The sequence below is a fragment of the Chrysemys picta genome, chromosome 2 (genome assembly GCF_011386835.1).
Source record: "Chrysemys picta bellii isolate R12L10 chromosome 2, ASM1138683v2, whole genome shotgun sequence".
NCBI classification, from domain to species: domain Eukaryota; kingdom Metazoa; phylum Chordata; order Testudines; family Emydidae; genus Chrysemys; species Chrysemys picta.
This window is the reverse complement of record NC_088792.1, coordinates 36557816-36572846: the sequence shown is the minus strand read 5'-3', so window position 1 is coordinate 36572846 and position 15031 is coordinate 36557816. Positions and strand designations below refer to the sequence as shown.

The window sequence follows — 15031 nt, the reverse complement described above, 5'->3', positions numbered from 1 at the left end:
TTTTTATCAAGGACCTGGAAGAAAACATAAAATCATGACTGAAAGTTTGCAGCTGACACAAAGATTGGAGGAATGGTATATAATTAGGCTTGGAAGGATTGGATTTTTGTTCGTACACAATTTTACCATACACACACAAACTGCTGAAAGCATATTTCCATTAGTAATGATCAAAATTTAAAGATAGGCAAAATAAGAAAATGCTGCTTGAGAGCTTATTCGTTTGTATATTATGATGTGATGATGACAATTTGTGCTTTAATGATTATAAAGGTTTAACATCTACTGTCATTAAATAACTGTCTGACCTCCCCGCAATAATATCCTACAACTGTGAAAAATGAAAGTGATAAATCTTAAAAAAAAAAAGCTTAAAAATAAGCATCAGTACCATCCATCAAAGTGATTTTAAAAAATCAAATTATGAGAAGCCTAAAAATACTGCAGAGGACATGTCACGGATACAGAATGATCTGGATCTGTTGGGAAGCTGGATGCAAGCAAACTATGCATTTCAGTATGGCAAAATATAGTCTTACATCTAGAAACAAAGACTATAAACCATACTTACATACTCCAAAACATACATATTCTATCCTGGGAAGCAGTGACTCTGGACTTGAGGATCATAGTGGATGATTAGCTGAACATGAGCTCCCAGTGTAATGGGTGTGACTAAGGGTATGTCTACACTGCAATTAAAAACCTTTGGCTGGCCCATGCCAGCTGATTTTGGTTTGCCGGGCTCAGGTTAAGGGACTGTTTAATTGTGGTGTAGAGTTTTGAGCTTGGGCTGGAGCCTGGGCTTGAGTACTCTGCAAAGTGGGAGGGTCCCAGAGCTTGGGCTGCAGCCTGAGCCCACAGGTCTACATGGCAATTAAACAGCCCCTTAGCTTGAGTCCAGTGAGCCCAAGTCAGCTAGTGTGGGCAAATGCAATCCTTGGATATCTAAACAGGGAATACTGAGATGAAATAGGAAAGTTTTATTACCTCTGGACCACTGGAATACTATGTCAAATTCTGGTGTCACAATTCAAGAAAGATATTGATAAGTTAGAGTCATGAGTTCAGAGTCATGAAAATGATTAAAGGGTTGGAAAACATACCGTGTAATGATGGACTCAAGGAGCTCATTCTGTTTAGCTTAACAAAGAAAAGAATATGGGGTGACTTGGTCGCAATCTATAAGTACCTCCATAGGGAACAGAATTTGATAACTGAAGACTCTTAATTGGGCAGACAAAGATATAAACAAGATCCAGTGCCTGGAACTGAAGCTAGACAAATTCAGACTCAAAGTGCACATTTTCAACAGTGAGGATAATTAACCACTTGGATCAAGGACTGTGGTGGATTCTCCATCACTGGAAACTTTAAAATCAAGATTGGATTTTTTCTAGGAGACTTGCAATAGTTCAAACATGATGAATTCATTCAGAGAAGTCCTATGGCCTGTGTTGGATTCAGGAGATCAGACTAGATGATCACAACAAGCCCTTCTGGCCTTATAATCTGTGAATTCCATCCCAGTATGGAGCAAGTTGATGATTTATATATTTACAAAATTTGTAATAATATCAGAAGGGGTGCTGGCCATACATAAACTGTAAACCCCTTTCCGTCTGTGTATACCTTTCTCCACGTTGAGGGACGAAGTGGGTTTCATAATATACTTTTGGGTCTTCACTCCAAGGGAGGTGAACACCTGAGTACTGGGGCAAGTCCCTTAAGCTGAGTCATTCCAGAGCTGATCTGAGTGTTTGTGTTCTTCTGCAGTTGGGTGTGGCCCTGCCTGTGTGTGCGCTGGAGGAGGCTTAAGAGCCTGGCTCAGCAAGACAGGTAAAAAGGGGGCCAATGCTGGCAGAACAGTTGGGCTCAGTGGTATCTCAGCACCTCAGGTGACATCTTAAAGGGGGCAACCTGTCATTCTCCTGGCACTGAACTGAAATTTTGTATTAGGATAAGCTATATGTGGGACTCAAGTTCCCTTAAAATACCAATAAATGTCATCAAAACCCAGTAAAACCACAGTGCTCTCCAAACACTCTCGTGCATCTTCCATCAGATGAATATGGAAACTATAAAAACATTAAAAATGCCAGAATCAACACTGTAAAACCAATGCCCCCAAACCCTAAACTAAAATGAAAATTGTATATTCCCTTCCCCCTGCATAAGAACTCTGGGATCCCATTCCCCACCTCCCATTCACAACCAGATGCGACTATTCTGCCCTCTGTCTCTGTGGCTCCACCACCATCCTCATCCCACAGAATCAAGTTTCCTAGTATCTAGCAATAGTGAAAATCAAACCATGGATTATGTGTTGTTTGTAGGGCTGTCAATTAATTGCAGTTAATTCACACGATTAACTCAAAAAAATTAATCACGATTAAAAAAATTAATCGCAATTAATCAGTTTAATCACACTGTTAAACAATAGAATACCATTTGAAATTTATTAATTTTTTGGATGTTTTTCTACATTTTCAAATATATTGATTTCACTTACAACACAGAATACATAGTGTACAGTGCTCACCTTATATTATTTTTGATTACAAATATTTACTGTAAAAATGATAAGAGTATTTTTCAATTCACCTCATACAAGTACTGTAGTGCAATCTCTTTATTGTGAAAGTGCAACATACAAATGTAGATTTTTTTGTTATGTAACTGCACTCAAAAACAAAACAATGTAAAACTTTAGCGCCTACAAGTCCACTCAGTCCTACTACTTGTTCAGCCACTAAGACAAACAAGTTTGTTTACATTTACAGGAGATAATGCTGCCCGCTTCTTATTTACAATGTCACCTGAAAGTGAGAACAAGCATTCGCAGGGCACTTTTGTACATGGCATTGCAAGGTATTTATGCACCAGATATGGTAAACATTCGTATGCTCCTTCATACTTCGGCCACAATGCCAGAGGATATGCTTCCATTCTGATGGTGCTCGTTAAAAAAATAGTGAGTTAACTAAATATGTGACTAAACTCATTGGGGGAGAATTGTATATCTCCTGATCTATTATACCCACATTCTGCCATATATTTCATGTTATATCAGTTTCAGATGATGACCCAGCACATGTTCATTTTAAGAACACTTTCACTGCAGATTTCACAAAACGCAAAGAAGGTTCCAATGTGAGATTTCTAAAGATAACTACAGAATGTGACCCAAGGTTTAAGAATCTGAAGTGCCGTCCAAAATCTGAGAGGGACAAGGCAGGGAGCATGCTTTCAGAAGTCTTAAAAGAGCAACAATCCGATGTGGAAACTACAGAACTCAAGCCACCAAAAAAGAAAATCAACCTTCTGCTGGTGGCATCTGATTCAGATGATGAAAATGAACATGCTTTGGTCTGCACTGCTTTGGATCGTTATCGAGCAGAACCCATCATCAGCATGGATGCATGTCTTCTGGAATGATGGTTGAAGCATGAAGGGACATATGAATCTTTAGCACATCTGGCACGTAAATATCTTGAGACGCTGGCTACAACAGTGCCATGTGAACCCCTGTTCTCACTTTCAGGTGACATTGTAAACAAGAAGCAGGCAGCTTTATCTCCTGCAAATGTAAACAAACTTGTTTGTCTGAACAAGAAGTAGGACTGAGTGGACTTGTACGCTCTAAAGTTTTACACTGTTTTATTTTTGAATGCAGTTATTTGTTTGCACATAATTCTACATTTGTAAGTTCATCTTTCATGATAAAGAGATTGCGCTACAGTACTTGTATTAGATGAATTGAAAAATACTATCTCTTTTGTTTTTATAGTGCAAATATTTGTAATAAAAATAAATATAAAGATAGCACTGTACACTTTGTACAGTGTGCTGTAATTGAAATCAATATATTTGAAAATGTAGAAAACAGTCTATTATTTAACAGCACAATTATTTTTTTTCATAGCGTGATTAATCGCAATTAATTTTTGTAATCACTTGACAGCCCTAGTTGTTTGTACATGTTTTGGCACCTAACCTTCTATAAACAAGGTTAGAATTTGAATTTACTGTCTGCCTAGTCTATTGTTTAGCTCTCTCTTTCTTCACTTATTTTTCTCTGCTTCTCTTTCCCCTCTGATTAACTTTACTACTCTCAACCTTCTGATTTCTTGCTACATCCATCCTTGTTGCTCCTTCTCTTACCTATCTCCCACAAGTGCTCCCCTGTTATTGCTCCATTTTCTAACCATCCCCCTTGGGTCTCCCCTCCCTTCTCTCCTCATTCTCTGATCTTTCTGTCCTCTCATCTCATTTCTATTTCGCAGTCTCTTTTCTTCTGGGTCTCTATGCTTGCTTCTCTGAGTCTGCCCCCAACCCTTTCTTTCTTCCTTCCTCCCTGGTCCTTTTTCATTTCCCTGGCATCTCTCTTGCTCTTGATATTCTGTGTCTTCTCTCTCTTTCCAAACCTCCATGGATTCCTTTCCCCTGCTCTCCCCATTTCTGTAATCCTCTCTCAGCCTTGCCAACTCTTGGAATGACAGAGGCTCCAGCCCTCTACCTAATTTGAGTCCCGTTGGCTGCCTGCCCTATTTGCCTGCATCCTGGGCCAGAATAACTAATTAGAGCTGCAGCAGGCAGACCTCTCCCCCTGTCCTTCCCCAGAGTCCTTTGGGCCCCTTCCTCTCCCCATCTGGGGTTGGATTTCTATAAATTCTCCCAACTTGAGAGTCTCCCCTTTTGAAGCTCTAGTCCTACTTCTTATGGTTTCTCACTTTCAAATTATCTCTCACCCCACCCCAAGAACACACTATAGTTTTTCAGCCTCCCGAGAACCATATAACAGCCCTTCAGCACCATCAGCTCAAATAACTCCGTAGCTATTCAGTTCCTTTCCAGCCTCTCTCTTTCTTCATCCATCACCCCTGGCAATGAGATGGTCAGAGCTCCCCCAGGGGGAGGCATCCAGCAGAACCAAAGACAGCCTGCTGCTGGCATACATAGGAGACAGCAGCCACTCTGCTTCCCTTGGCAGGTGGCAAGAAGTATAGTGTAAAAAAACAACAACCCCAAACCCTGCTCAACTGTGAGAGTCTCTCTCCTCATACAGGTGGGCCTGAATGGGCCATAAACAGCTGCTGAAGGGCAGTGTAGCACTCTGGGGATACGGGAAGTTCAATTGTCCCTTTTTCTTCTCCAGCTCTTTCCTCTCAGCTGCTTCTCTTCAAAAACTTCCCTACCCTCTCCTGGCTACCTGTTCCTCCTGCAGTTTAACCTAGGAATTTTTAAACTGTTTAAGTCTTAGCCTTGCCATGCTCGGATTTAGCACTTCACATCATCAGAAGGGGATACCTGGCCAACCAGAATGTGGCTTTGGACAGTCAATGCTTCCAGCAAGACTCTACACTGATTAAACTGCTAGAAGACGTCAACACTGCAGAGCAGTCGCATACATACAACTGAAAAATAAACAGTCCTTTAATGTTTGGGACCTAGTCCCCCAAGAGGAGGGCAATATTTTCACCATTCTTCCTGTGTCCTTTTCTTTTTGACATAAAAAAATTAGACATATAGGGTATTAGGAAACCATATTCACGGCCATTTTTCTTCCATAAATGACCTGTAAAGGCATAAAAAACAACTCTTAATGGCAAAATAAGATGACTTCTGCAGAAATGGTGTTTTCCAAGTGAACATTTGCTTTTGATATGCTAGAATCCCAGCTCTCTACCACAAGATGGCATCCCTAACAGAAGTTTATTAGTGATGAGGCTTTACAACACTTCTTGGGAGGATTCTGCATGAAGGGCTGAAACACTGCAATTTAATGAACAGAAAAGCACTTAATTTAAAAATTTTATTCAAAAATCACAGTTGTCCCATGTTAATTGATATGTGGAATATGTGGCTGTTTCCGCTCAGGAAAACAACATGTTAGATCAACAGTGCTGTATGCTGTTGGAGCAGGCTTTTTGTCAGCTACAAGCTTTGAGTCATTTCTGCTTTAACCTAGGGAAAAAAACCCAGAAAGTTCTCTCTCAGATCCAGAGCGCTGAAGTCAAGAGCACAAATCACACTGTCCCTTAGCTTTGGTGTGAGTAATATATTGTTGTTGGGTTTTCTTTTGGGGGGGGGGGGGGAAGGGAGCGAAGGCTTGTGATGGCCTATGAGATGAAGATTTGCAGGTAGTACACAATCTTCATTTGTATACTTTAAAGATGTCTGAACAAGCATACAGCTTTCAGGGGAGTTTATATTTTTCATAGTTCACTTATATCTAGGGAGGAAAGGAAACTTAAAAGTTTGTCTTTCCCCAGCCCTTATTTCTTTTGGCAGCTTTATTGTAACTTTTTACATGTTAAAAACAAAATACTTCTTATTCATTTCCTAAAATAAAGAAATTCAGGCAAAATACTACTCATGTACAAGCCTGCAACATATTAAACTACTGTGGGTGCAGAACTGAGATGAACAGCACTGTGACCAGGGTCCTAGGGGGACTCTATAGTCACTCAATTAGGGTAAACTGCAAAGAATGGGGCAGCCAAACCCCCAAAAGCTGGTGGATATGCCAATACTAAGATTCACCAAGCCAGCATAAAACGGTTTCTTTATTACCTTACTGCTTACTCAGAAGTCCAAACAACACAATTCCCTTAAAGTGATCCAGTCTCAGGTCTCCATCTCGGTCAAATATGATGAAAATTTTTGTAAATGTTATTTCATCATATAAAAGAAAAGGTTCTACCAATCCCAAAAAATCGGACACATTACCTCCCAGGTTAATGAATGTTTCAGATTTTACTCAAACACATGCTGCAGCCAATTCTTATTAACTAAAATCTAAAGGCTTATTTATAAAAAGAAAGAAAGGTGAGAGTTAAAATTGCTTAAAGGAATCAATTACATACAGTAATGGCAAAGTTCTTGGCTCAGGCTTGTAGCAGTGATGGAATAAACTGCTGGCTTAAGTCAAGTCTCTGGAGTACATCCACAGCTTGGATGGGTCATTCAGTCCTTTGTTCAGAGCTTCAGTTTGTAGCAAGGTTCCTCCGGAGGTAAGAAGCAGGACTGAAGACAAAATGGAGAAGTTGCAGCTGCCTTTTATAGTCTCTTGCCATGCGGCCTGTGCTTCCTTTGTTTCAAACACAAGCTGCCCAGCGCATGGCTTGGAAGCCTTAGAGTTCTCTCCATAGTATTTCCCTGCATGCCTTGCTGAGTCATATGGTGTATCTGCCTTCTCTCAATGGGTCAACTGTATAGTTGATGACCCTTAATGGGCCATCAAGAAGGCTAGGCAGTGCTGATGCCAAACTGTCTGGGGGTGCATAGCACAAGTTTGAAATACAGACATACATATCTATAACTCATAATACAAAGGTGATACAAACATCTAAACAAGATTCTCATATCTGGCAAATTATGGCATCTCTACAGATATCTTACATGGCATATCTGACTGATTACTTTGTGGGCATTACCCCAGGAGCAAACATTTGAAATCCAGGCATAAAGCCAATACTTAGAACTTTAAATACAAAAATGATGCATGCATACAGATGGCATAATCATAACCAGCAAATCATAACCTTTTCATAGACATCTTACTCAACAACCTTTGTACAATATTTGCTGCAAATATATAACAGTGGTTGTAACAATGGTCTATAGGGTCATATTTTAATCAGATAACGTCCCACCCCCAATGCAAAATTTATGCAGGAAGTGGTGTCCCAGACACTGCTGAATGCATCACAGGAACTTCCCACACTTGGTTCTGTATTACTACAGCTTCTAACCCAATATTAGAAGTATCAGTGTATAACCAAAATGGTTTATTAAAATCATGTTTAACAATATTGTTGAATCCTTCTACAAACCCAAGGTAAAACTTGGTTAACTTTTTGGCCTTGATCCTGTTCCCACCGAGTTCAAACGCCAAATTTCCCTTGATTTCAAATGGAGCAGGTGCAGGGTCTCTCAGTCCCAAGAGTTTTGGGCCTGTATTAGTTGGATGATGTGCTTCGGTTTTGAACTCTTCATAAACCAAAACTATCAGTGGAAAAAGCCTAAAAGCACATCTGCTGCTACTAAGCTGACAATTTGTTGAGCCTGATGGTTATTATTAATATGAACCACAAAGGCAGAAATTGATTTTCTTTCCTTTAACTGCCTATGTCTTTCCCCTAATGAGTTTGCTGTCACCTCAGTTTCACTGTTGTATTCAGGTTTTTCCTTTTTGCGCAATTGGATTAGACATGGTTAGAGTGGATGGAGTTTGTAAATGCATCATTTTTACTGGGCAGAGATGAGGACGGTGGAGAAATCATCCATGCAGTAGTGGTGTTTGGAGTGTCATTGAGACCACCTTGGTAATTTTTGTGTTTGCAAAGCAGATGTCTATGTAATGCATGGAAATTCTTCACTGTCATCCATTATCATAAAGTCATCTTAGCATAACTTTTTAATTCTATACTCCTTTCCTGCAGAAGAATTTAAAATCAACCTCTGTAGAGTAAATTTAACGCTATATTACAAAAGTGGGTTATAATATGTAAAAAGCCAACTTTTGACATGTTTTCATCTCTCTGCACGTCTCAGTTCTAGCCAGGACCAAAAATCAAGTGCCAGTTTCAGGGGAGGGCTGGTGTTAGCCCTAGAAAGACTATACTGTGTTCCCAAAGACCTCTGAAGAGAGGGAGCAGAGGAAGGGCCTTGTGGAAACACCTCTGGCCACAGGAGGGTGCCTGGTGAATGGGACTGCTACATTTAGCAAAGTTCAAAAACAACAGCTTCACAATGTGCAGATTTATAGGAAAAGATGAAAAACTGTTCATTTCTGCTTATCCCACCACCCCAAATCTACCATGAAAAACAAAGCTTAGTCAAAACAGATCATCAGGAGTGGTAATGACTATGTTATTACATGTTCAGGTCAGTTTGTGAGTAAGCATCAAGAAATGACCAGAGTTATTAGACAAGTTCAACAAAGCAGTAGGAAACAATATTGAAAGTTCAAATCATAGCAAAAGTGTGAAAGGCTGGGAAGATCTGAGAGAAGTCAAGAAATAGCAAGTAAAAGCAAATAAACAAATGGTAAGAGAAAATAAGTGTGCATCAAGTAACATCTTTGGATCAGAAGTTACTGCTTAGGCAGATGACTGTCAAGAGAAAATTAAATTTTAACTTTGAGGGATTTGATGGGAAAATAAGAAAATAGCAGAAGTATTAAAGCCTGTTTTGATTTGCATCTTCATTAAGAAGTCCTGACCTTCCAAAATACTGAGCACCCATAACTCCTGTTGATTTCAGTGGGAGTTGAAGTCCCTCACCACTTTTTAGTTGCTCTTCAGCACTTTAAAAGTTCAGGCCCAAAGGGCATGGCCTATGCCCTAAATTAATAATTGAATTTGCAAGGTGACAAGCAGGGCTGGCTCCAGGCACCAGCCTGGCAAGCAGGTACTTGGGGCGGCCGCTCCGGAGAGGGGCGGCACGTCCAGGTATTCAGCGGCAATTCGGCGGACAGTCCCTCACTCCCACTGGGAGCAAAGGACCTCCCGCCGAATTGCCGCCGCAGATCACGATCGCGGCTTTTTTTTTTTTTTTTTTGGCTGCTTGGGGCGGCCAAAACCCTGGAGCCGGCCCTGGTGACAAGACAAAGCATTAGAAAGGTATGAGGGAGAGTTCTCAAATAATCTCTATGAGTCACAAGCTCTGTACAGGTTTCAGAGTGGTAGCCGTGTTAGTCTGTATCAGCAAAAAGAACGAGGAGTACTTGTGGCACCTTAGAGACAAACATGTTTATTTGAGCATAAGCTTTCACGGGTTTTAGCCCATGAAAGATTATGTTCAAATCAATTTGTTAGTCTCTAAGGTACCACAAGGTTTGTACAGGCATGAAGACAAGATATACATTCAGGGGTACACTTTTAATCTCCCCTTTTGTCATGTAATGTAGAAATTTTCACTAAGCCAAGAAGCTTACTCCAGAAGGAAACCTAAGGATTTCAGTTATGTTGTGAGACATACATAGAGATTTCCCAATCTGCAGCATCACTACATAGCAAAAACAACATTGGCCCAATCCTGCACAAGGAATAAGAGAAAAACAAATATGAATGAGAGAGATTCGTGAATTCAACTGTGATTTGAAAGGGGAAAAGGGAGGGTTTGTGTGGATGAAAGACCATAACACTCAGCTCACTCGGTTTCAAATAAAATCTTGTCGTCTCAGGATCTACCTGTCTCCAGAGGTGAAAGTAAGCCGGTACGCCCCGGTAAGGCATACCGGCAAGAGTCAGTGCACTGTACCCAGGCAGCCTGGCTTCCCCAGGTGGCAATTTAAAGGGCCGGGGCTCCCAGCAGCAGCTGGAGCCCCAGGCCCTTCAAATTGCTGCCAGAGCCCGGCTGCTGGAGCCCTGGGATAGGGGTAGTGGCAGCGGGGCTCCGGGGGTTATTTAAAGGGCCGGGGCTCCCGCTGCCTCTACTGCCCCGGCCCTTTAAATAGCTGCCGGAGCCCTGCTGCCGCTACCCCAGGGCTCCGGGGGGCTATTTAAAGGGTCGGTAGAAGCAGGGGAGTCCTGGGCCCTTTAAATAGTCCCCAGAGCCCTGGGGTAGTGGCAGTGGGGCTCCGGGGGCTATTTAAAGGGCCCAGGGCTCCTGCTGCCTCTATGGCCCCAGCCCTTTAAATAGCCGCCGGAGCCCCGCTGCCGCTACCCCAGGGCTCTGGGGGCTATTTAAAGGTCTGGGGCGGTAGAGGCAGGAGAGGCCCGGGCCCTTTAAATAGCCCCTGGAGCACTGCTGCCGGAGCCCTGGGGTAGCAGCGGCAGCTGGGGGCTCTGGAAGCGGTTTAAAAGGCCTGGGGCGGTAGCGGCTGCCGAGCCCTGGGCCCTTTAAACTGCTGCCGGAGCCCCTGGCTGCCACTGCTACCCCAATGGGGGCGGGGGAAGGGGAGGGCATTTACTGGTAGAGGGCGGGCCGGAGCTGGCTCTGACCCCCCCTATCCCCGCCCCTTCCGCCCGAGGCCCTGCCCATTCTGGGGGCCAGAGCTGGCCCCAACCCAGCCCCGAACTGGTAAGTCCCTATTTCTATTTTCACCCCTGCCTGTCTCTTGATCTTCATGCTGGCATAATGCTAGAAGTGCACGATCATTGTTAGATTCACAGCATACATACAAGTTTGATGCAAATATAAATATTCTTGCTGGAAGGTTGCAACATAACACTGCTCTATTTCTTGGAATTCAGAACACCCAAAAGAAAGAGACAAAGCAGGTTTATCCCTAAGGCAGAGAGGCAAAACTCACCACCACCTTGCTTAAAGCTGACTAGCTCCAGAACTGACTGCTCCAAGATGCTTCCCTACAGAGCACCAGGGTCTGCAACCAGGCCCAGGAATGCCCTCCCCACCTTCTTAAAGTGCTAGTTTGCAATTCTGTCACAGTCCTCAGTACACCACAATCATTATTTTGCTTAGGGAATAAGAAATTGATCACAGTGGATGATTCTTTAGTAGTTTGTTTCAGCTGAATACCCAATTTTCTTTAATTTGTGATTTTTAAAATATTTTCAGAACACACCTTCTTGGTAGGTAACAATAGCAATGATAATCTCTGTAGATTTACTAGCTAATTTTATGTTGGTTTTGTGAAATGGGTGAGTCAGTTTTACATATGTAGTGTAAATTTAAACTCTACAACACTTAATAGAAAGGGGTGAAGAGAAATGAAGTTGTCCTCCTACCCTCTGTCCCCTTTATGTTTATATCTGCATCCCACCCTGCCTTTCCTTTCCCTACTTTTTCACTCTCTCTCTGTGCTCCCTCTTGTACCTTCTTTCTCCCATCTTGTCTAATCATTTTTGACTTCTCTCCCTCCCCTTTTCGGAGCGGGAACAACCAAAACATGTAATTCTCTTGGTGTGCCTTAGATTCAGTATTGTGTTCCCCACACTGCCTCCTGACACTGACTGTCTGCTGGGAGTGCAGCTCACACATGAAGTGCTGCCTGCCTCTTGACTGTGTATCTGCCCAGGCTGAGTATAGAAAGGAGAACTGATCCCAGCCTAGTTAGCAGCTCTTGACTGGTGCAGGGTTTGAGGAACATGAGAGCAAGGCTCCCAGTGCTGATGTTAGCAACAAGAGATGGGGGTCTTTCAACTGAGGTAAAAGTGCCACTAAATTATTTTTAATTAAAAAACCGAACACACATTTGTCAGAGAGCAAGGACCACCTAAACTATGAAGAGCCTCAGGCCTGGTCTACACTACGGGTTTAGGTCGACTTTAGCAGCGTTAAATCGAATTAAGCCTGGACACGTCCACACAACGAAGCCCTTTCTTTCGACTTAAAGGGCCCTTTAAACCGGTTTCTTTACACCACCTTCGACGAGGGGATTAGCGATAAAATCGGCCTTTGCGGGTCGGAATTGGGGTAGTGTGGACGGAATTCGACGTTATTGGCCTCCGGGAGCTATCCCACAGTGCTTCATTGTGACTGCTCTGGACAGCACTCTCAACTCAGATGCACTGACCAGGTAGACAGGAAAAGACCCGCAAATGTTTGAATTTCATTTCCTGTTTGCCCAGCGTGGAGAGCACAGGTGACCACGCAGAGCTCATCAGCACAGGTAACCGTGATGGAGTCCCAGGATCGCAAAAGAGCTCCAGCATGGACCGAACGGGAGGTACGGGATCTGCTCGCCATATGGGGAGATGAATCAGTGCTAGCTGAACTCCGTAGCAGTAAAAGAAATGGCAAAGTATTAGAAAAGGTCTCCAAGGCCATGAAGTACCGGGGCCATAACAGGGACACACAGCAGTGCCGCGTGAAAATTAAAGAGCTACGGCAAGCCTACCACAAAGCCAAAGAAGCAAACGGAAGGTCCGGGGCAGAGCCGCAAACTTGCCGCTTCTACACGGAGCTGCATGCCATTCTAGGGGGTGCAGCCACCACTACCCCAAGCGTGTGCTATGACTCCGTCAATGGAGAAACACACAGGGAAGACGGTTCGGGGAACGAGGAAGATGAGGATGGAGGTACTGTAGGTAGCTCACAGCAGCAAGGAAGCGGAGAAACCGGTTTCCCCAACAGCCAGGATATGTTTGTCACCCTGGACCTGGAACCAGTAACCCCCGAACTCACCCAAGACCCTCAGGGCACACAGGAGACCTCTGGTGAGTGTACCTTTGTAAATATTACACATGGTTTAAAAGCAAGCATGTTTAATGATTAATGATTAATTTGCCCTGGCAATCGCGGCCAGTACATCTACTGGAAAAGTCTGTTAACGTGTATGGGGATGGAGCGGAAATCCTCCAGGGACATCTCCAGAAAGCTCTCCTTCATGTACTCCCAAAGCCTTTGCAAAAGGTTTCTGGGGAGGGCTGCCTTATCTCGTCCGCCATGGTAGGACACTTTACCACGCCAGGCCAGTAGCACGTAGTCTGGAATCATTGCATAACAAAGCATGGCAGCGTATGGTCCCGGTGTTTGCTGGCATGCAGACAATATCCATTCCTTATCTCTCTTTGTTATCCTCAGGAGAGTGATATCATTCACGGTCACCTGGTTGAAATGGGGTGATTTTATTAAGGGGACATTCAGAGGTGCCCGTTCCTGCTCTTCTGAACAGAAATGTTCCCCGCTGTTAACCATGCGGTGGGGGGAGGGGTGAAGTGATCATCCCAGAGAATCGGGTGTGTGTGTGGTGGGGTGGTTTATTTGGGTTTGTGCCGCATGTTAACCCGGAAACCGCAGCCCCTCCTTTTACATTGAAAACCCATTTTAAATGGCCAACCCAATTCATCCTTGATATGGGAAATGCGCTGCTGTTTGAAACCTTTCCCGCATGTTAAGAAGGTTAAAAAAGCCAAAAGACTGTGGCTTACCATGGCTGCCTGCAAGCCGAAATATGTTGCCTGGGACACTGCGTGAGTGATCTCTCATACCAAACCGCCAGGCAGAGGAAAAATGCGACCTTGTAATGAAAGAGTGTACCCATTGTTCTCTAAAATGTGTCTTTTTTAACCACCTCTCCCTTCTCCTCCACCAGCTGCAAATGTTTCTCCTTCGCAGAGGCTAGTGAACATTAGAAAGAGAAAACGGAGGATGCGGGACGATATGTTCACGGAGCTCCAGATGTCCTCCCACGCTGATAGAGCACAGCAGAATGCGTGGAGGCAGTCAATGTCAGACATGAGAAAAGCACAATATGAACGAGAGTAGAGGTCTCGGGCTGAATGGCGGGATGAAAAGAGCAAGTGGCGGGCTGAAGATGATAGGTGGTGTCAGCTTGCAGACAGACGGCAAGAGTCAATGCTCCGTCTGCTGGAGCATCAAACTGATATGCTCGAGCGTATGGTTGAGCTGCAGGAAAGGCAGCAGGAGCAGAGACCGCCGCTACAGCCCCTGTTTAACCAACAGCCCTCCTCCCCAAGTTCCACAGCCTCCTCACCCAGACGCCCAAGAACACGGTGGGGGGGCCTCCGGCCACCCAGTCACTCCACCCCAGATGATCGCCCAAGCATCAGAAGGCTGGTCTTCAATAAGAGTTAAAGTTTTAAAATGCAGTGTGTCCTTTTCCATCCCTCCTACCCCACCTATCCCAGGCTACCTTGGCAATTATCCCCCTACTTGTGTGAGGAATTAATAAAGAATGCATGAATGTGAAAAAACAATGACTTTATTGCCCCTGCAAGCGGTGCTCGAAGTGGGGAGGAGAGGATGGGGTGGTTGGTTTACAGGGAAGTAGAGTGAACCGGGTCAGGGGGTGGGGGGTGGAGGGTTCATCAAGGAGAAACAAACAGAAGTTTCACACAGTAGCCTGGCCAGTCACAAAACTCGTTTTCAAAGCTTCTCTGATGCGCACCGCGCCCTGCTGTGCTCCTCTAACCGCCCTGGTGTCTGGCTGCACGTAATCAGCGGCCAGGCGAGTTGCCTCAACCTCCCACCCCGCCATAAATGTCTCCCCCTTACTCTCACAGATATTGTGGAGCGCACAGCAAGCAGCAATAACAATGGGGATATTCTTTTCGCTGAGGTCTGAGCGAGTCAGTAAGCTGCGCCAGCACGCTTT

The 15031-nt window shown here is 43.9% G+C and overlaps 1 protein-coding gene across 1 annotated transcript in view; it reads left to right on the top strand.

Annotated features, from left to right (window-relative positions):
- Window positions 1-14640, top strand: part of LOC135981923 (myb/SANT-like DNA-binding domain-containing protein 2) — a 226115-nt gene extending 211475 nt beyond the window's left edge. The window contains exons 2-3 of the mRNA XM_065586907.1: window positions 12209-13130; window positions 14009-14640. Of these exons, the coding sequence (XP_065442979.1) occupies window positions 12593-13130; window positions 14009-14181 (711 nt within the window). The 5' untranslated portion in view covers window positions 12209-12592 and the 3' untranslated portion in view covers window positions 14182-14640. The remainder of the gene's footprint in view (window positions 1-12208; window positions 13131-14008) is intronic.
- The last annotated feature ends 391 nt before the right edge of the window (window positions 14641-15031 follow it).